This window comes from Echinops telfairi, unplaced genomic scaffold (assembly GCF_000313985.2).
Source record: "Echinops telfairi isolate 266 unplaced genomic scaffold, ASM31398v2 ScPeMD7_7458;HRSCAF=8496, whole genome shotgun sequence".
In the NCBI taxonomy this organism is placed as follows: Eukaryota; Metazoa; Chordata; class Mammalia; order Afrosoricida; family Tenrecidae; genus Echinops; species Echinops telfairi.
The window spans coordinates 44,108,053-44,112,825 of NW_022111358.1; the positions used below are offsets into that span (position 1 = coordinate 44,108,053).

The 4,773-nt window shown below is 58.9% G+C and overlaps 1 protein-coding gene across 1 annotated transcript in view; it reads right to left on the bottom strand.

Moving 5' to 3' along the window:
- The window catches only part of SDK2 (sidekick cell adhesion molecule 2), a 291,898-nt gene extending 287,386 nt beyond the window's left edge, over positions 1 to 4,512 (bottom strand). Inside the window, exon 1 of the mRNA XM_030888129.2 lies at positions 4,194 to 4,512. Within this exon, the coding sequence (XP_030743989.2) occupies positions 4,194 to 4,257 (64 nt within the window). The 5' untranslated portion in view covers positions 4,258 to 4,512. The remainder of the gene's footprint in view (positions 1 to 4,193) is intronic.
- Positions 4,513 to 4,773: the final 261 nt, after the last annotated feature.

A 4,773-nucleotide genomic window follows, 5' to 3' on the forward strand; every position in this document is an offset into this window, starting at 1 on the left:
CCCCGCTGGCCTTCCCTAGCAGCAGTTGTTAAAACACAGTCTCCCAGGCTCTCTGTCCGGTCAGCATTTCAGGGAAGGGAGCCTGAGAATCTGCATTGCTATGCTGACTCACAGTGACCCTTCAGGACAGGGTAGAACCGTGCCTGTGGGTTTCTGAGGCTGTAACTTCATGGGAGCAAAAAGCCTCATCTCCCCCCACCCCCCACGCTCAGAGCAGCTGGTGGTTTCAAACTGCTGACCTTGAGGTTAGCAGCCCAATTCCTAACCCATTACACCTGTTGGGGCCTAGGTACAGAAGGCTCAGTGAGGTGGCTGTGTCCAGAGTGAGCGAAAGGTACTCAAGGCCTCTCTGGAGCCCCTTTGATTAGAGTGTTAATTAAGCCGACAGGGACAACAACAAGGACTTCCGCTTATTAAGCACGGCAGAGGCTCCCTCCCAGTCGGAAGGGACTCGCTTCATGGCAGAATTCGCTTGGTTTGGATGAGCCTGGCGGACTCCCTGGGTGGCAAAAATGATCGATTCGTGCTGCTCACAAAAAAGATGGGGACTGGGTCCACTCAGGAGTGCCGTGAAAGAAAGGCCTGGTAACGAGGTGTCAGCCACAGACCCGGTACACACACTGTCACGGAACAGCGAAGACTCTTGGGGACGTCTCCTGACCATGGTGGGGAGAGGGGGTGTCTGGAGGACATCCGTCCTGAGGAATGAAATGTGGCAATCACAAAAGGAGACATTTACTTAGATATGCAGCCACTATTAGAAAAAAGTCAAGGAAAGGTTTTCACGCTAAAGGAAACTTTTTTTTCCCTTTTGGTGATTTCTAGGGATGGGAGGAGAAGGGAAGGTCCATTACTAACTAGAGAATAGACCGCAGCCCTGTGTGTGCTGGTCAAGTGCTGGGCCACGACCAGAAGGATCGGCAGTTTGAAACTACCAGCTGCTCTGAGGGAGAAATGCTGAGCTTTCTACACCTGTGCACAGTTACAGCCTTTGGGAACACGCAGGGGTGTCGCCATGAGTCAGCACTGGCTCGATGGCAGTAGGTGAGAGAGTAGATGCTGGGTGACGGGTGTGGGGGGGGCGGCGGGAGGCAAAATGACTAAATAAATAGAAGGGTGTTTGTTGCCTAATGGAGCGGAGTGTGAGAGCGTTTCACGCATGTCTTTGTTCTTACAAACGAAAACTCTATAGAGCAGAGTCGCTCCCCCATCCGTGGCTCCCCACGAATCGGAATCAACTTGGTGATTGGTATTGGTATTGGTACCGGTTTAGGAGGCAGGCATGGGAATCCTCACATCAACCCTGGGAAACCCTGCAAGTTAGGAGCTGCTATCCCCAATGTACCGATGAGGAAACAGAAGGCCCCAGAGGGTTCTGAGACGGGCTGAAGGCAGACCACCCTAGCAAAGTGACAAAGCCGGGTTAGGAGGGTCTTTCTCTGCCTCTACCAACCTCACTTAGCTTGGGGTATGAGACTCCTGGTTATGGGGGAAACCCTCAAATGGTAGTTCAGAGCAGGCGAAACTAAGTGTCCCAGTAAAATCTGGCGTGGGCCAGTGCAAGATTTGCCCCCAGGCAGGACCAACTGCCCACCAATCCTCTGTGTCTTGGCCAGAGAACGGGGACAAGGGACTCAAGAGTGCCCAACAGTGGGAGGGATGGACCCACTTTAACAACCCCCAAAGGGTTAACACTATGACCTAAGACACAAAGGAGAACTTGTTCTTCTCAAAAAAGGTTAAGAAAGGACCCCGGACCCATACTCTTTGCGCCGCGCCCCCCCCCCCCCCCACCCCCACGCCCAACACACACACACACACACACACACACACACACACACTCAAGCCCAGTAATGCCCTCTTGTTCCCACAATCCTCTGCAAGGAGGTTTGCCGCCTGCCCCACAGACAAATGGAAGACAAGGGCCCCTGGCCTGGAAACCTGCTCCTCTCTGATCCAGAGAACACAAATAGAGCCGCAGGGGACCAGGCAGCTGACGCTCCGAGAGACACAGACTCAGAGAAGTGGGAAAGGGCGTGAATCAATCAGAAATCTTCCTTGTCTGGCTGAGGGTGGAGGGTGGCGGGAACCCCTCCATTGGCAAGCACGCAGGAGCAGGGGCGGGGGGTGGGGGTGGGGGTGGTGGTGCAGCATGGCTTTCACTTCCTGGACACCCGAGGGACGAAGAGTGGCCTTGAGTCCATCGGCCAGGTGTGCAAGTGGGGCATGGAATGTTTGATGTTAGGAAAGGAAGAGGCTACAGGTGCCCTGGGCACTGGGCCATGGCACCGCCAGTCACCTGGCTAGGGAAATCTTGCTCTTGCTGGGTCTGGCCAGCCATTACGTCAGAGAGCCCTGCTTGTCTCCCGCTAACTAACCCCTTGGGCATGTCAGAACAATCTAGGTGGTTCAGGCTGGATTACAGCTGCTTCCTGATCTGCCAGTGTCGGGGGGCCTGGGAAGCCAACTCCAGCTGGGCGATGGCTTCAGGTTCCAGGGAGAGGTGCAGTATCTAGTGGCTGTGGAGGCATGGCGTATTTGCTGAGCAACTACATGACCTTATCCAGGTAGGCGTGGGGGAGGAAAACTGTAGCCACAGGCAGCAACTGCTTAAGACCTGGGAGTAGAAGAACTGAGGTTCAGGAGGCATCCGTCGGCAGGGGACGGGCTCAAAGAACATTCTGTACTCTATCACTCACCAGGAAAGACCATGTGACCCACCCCAGGGCACAGGACACCTGGACCCAGTCATGTTCCTTCCGTTGTCCGCGCCCAATGGCCTCTGGGAAGTCACGTGGTGGAACTGGACCTCAGTATTCTAATCTGTAAAATGGTACCATCAGCCAGACTATCTCTGAGGTTGCTTCCTGCTCAGAGATTTTATGACCATCATAAAAATAATAATAGCTTTTATTACCTTACATTTATAGGGCCCGTTACAAAATTTCCAAGTGCTCTTCTGTAAATTGCCTCGTAAAATCCTCCCTTCAACCCTGTGAGTGAGAAGCAATCGTTTTTTCATCTCTTTGATCCTGACTTTCTGGACAGCCAGACGCTGGGTGCGCTGGGGACCCTTCCTGTCCGCGGCTGCGCACCCCCTGAGGCGGGGTGGGGCCATTCTGGGGTGTCTGCCCCTGCAGTCCGACGCCCCCCGGTGGGCCCAGGCCACTTCCCAGAACCTGCAAGTGGCTAGGCCCAAAGAAGAAGCTATAGCTGAGGCTTTGTCTCCCTCCGCCCCCAGCAGGCGCCGCTGGACACCGCGGGAGCCGCTGTGTGGGTCTGCGAACCCCAAAGGCAAGAAAGCGCCAGGGCGACAGCCCGCGCAGCCAGGGCATTCCAGGGGTTGGGGGAACGTCTGGGCACCCACCCTCTGGGTGGGTAGCGCGGATCACGGGTCCATGTCTGTCCTGTGATTCCCCCCACCCCCACCCCAATCCACCAGCTTTTCTCCCCTGCTAGGCTTCCTTGCGCAGCTACAGGTCAGAGTGGCGGCTGCAGACACACGGAGGCAGAGGGTCTCTAGGGGTCTGGGCTTGGCCCTGGACCCCTGTGGGCACCCCTCCTCCGAGATCCCGGCCCGCGCAGCTGACTACCTCTAGTCTCCGTGGCCGGCCGGCCGACCTGGCGCGGGTTCCGGTATGAGGCCAAGCGGGTCAGCTGTCCTCCCTGAGAGACCCACCAGCAGCGGCGGCCGCCCAGGGCTCCGAGCTCGCGCCGGGCCACCCCATCCTCCAGGCTCTGGCCGAAGAGCTCCTGGCTGGCTTGGCCATGCCCTTCCCGCGAGCGCAAGGCAGCTGGAGCCAGGAGCCTGGCCTGGGGAAGATCGGGGGCCTGGACGCGCACCATGGCGCGCCCTTCCCGCGCAGGCCCCGAGGGAGGGCCCCCTCGGCGGGGCTGGAGGTCAGCGCCCCCTCTCATCTTAGTTTCTTCTCAGCCTCTGGAGCGACGACTCCCATCACAGACTCCTCCCTCCCCTATTCGAAAGCGACAAGTCTCAGAGAGGCTGCCCCACTCTGGCAAGAGAGCCCCCCTAAACTCGGAGGGGTGGGGTCTCAGTACTCCCTGGAGAGAGCTCTGCCCAGGATAAGCTCGGTGTCCCGCGGCCACCGCGACGCCCAACGGTCTCCCACCATCTCGCTCTTGTCCACTCCCCGAGCCCCTTCCCCAGCCCCACCTCAGGGTAGTCCTCCTACCTTGAGCGCTGGCCGCGCGGATGCATAGCAAGGTCAGCAGAGTGCAGGGCAGCAGCCCCCACATAGTGGTAGCCTGGTGTGGGCGGGGGGATCCTGGGGCACCCCCTCGCCCGTTTTATATTCCTGGTGGGGTCTTGTAACCCCGCGGCTTCGTTTCCTGGGAGACTTTGGGTCCCAGGAGGTATGTGTCCTGGAGGGTCAGCGCGGGTGACCCCAACCTTTCCTCCTCCTCCTCCTCTGTGTTCAAGTCCGAGCCGGTGGCGCGCTGGAAGACGAGGGGCGAGCGAGAATAGGCAACGCTGGCCTCGCGGACTCGGGGCGCCTCCCGCCCTTCACATCCCAACTCCGGCTTCGGCAGGCAGGACGGGCTCTGCGCTCCAGCCAGGTCGCCGGCCCGACGCCCGAATACACCGACAACTTCAGGAAACTTCCTAGGCGGCTACGTTGCCGCCCCCCCGCCCCTCCCCGTCCCCTGGTTGGGTTCTCGAGAGAGCGCAGTCACCGCCGTTCCAGACGCCCGGCCCCCAGGGCCCGGTCCGGCGCAGATGCTGCAGACAGGGGTGCGGGGGTCTCTCAGGGG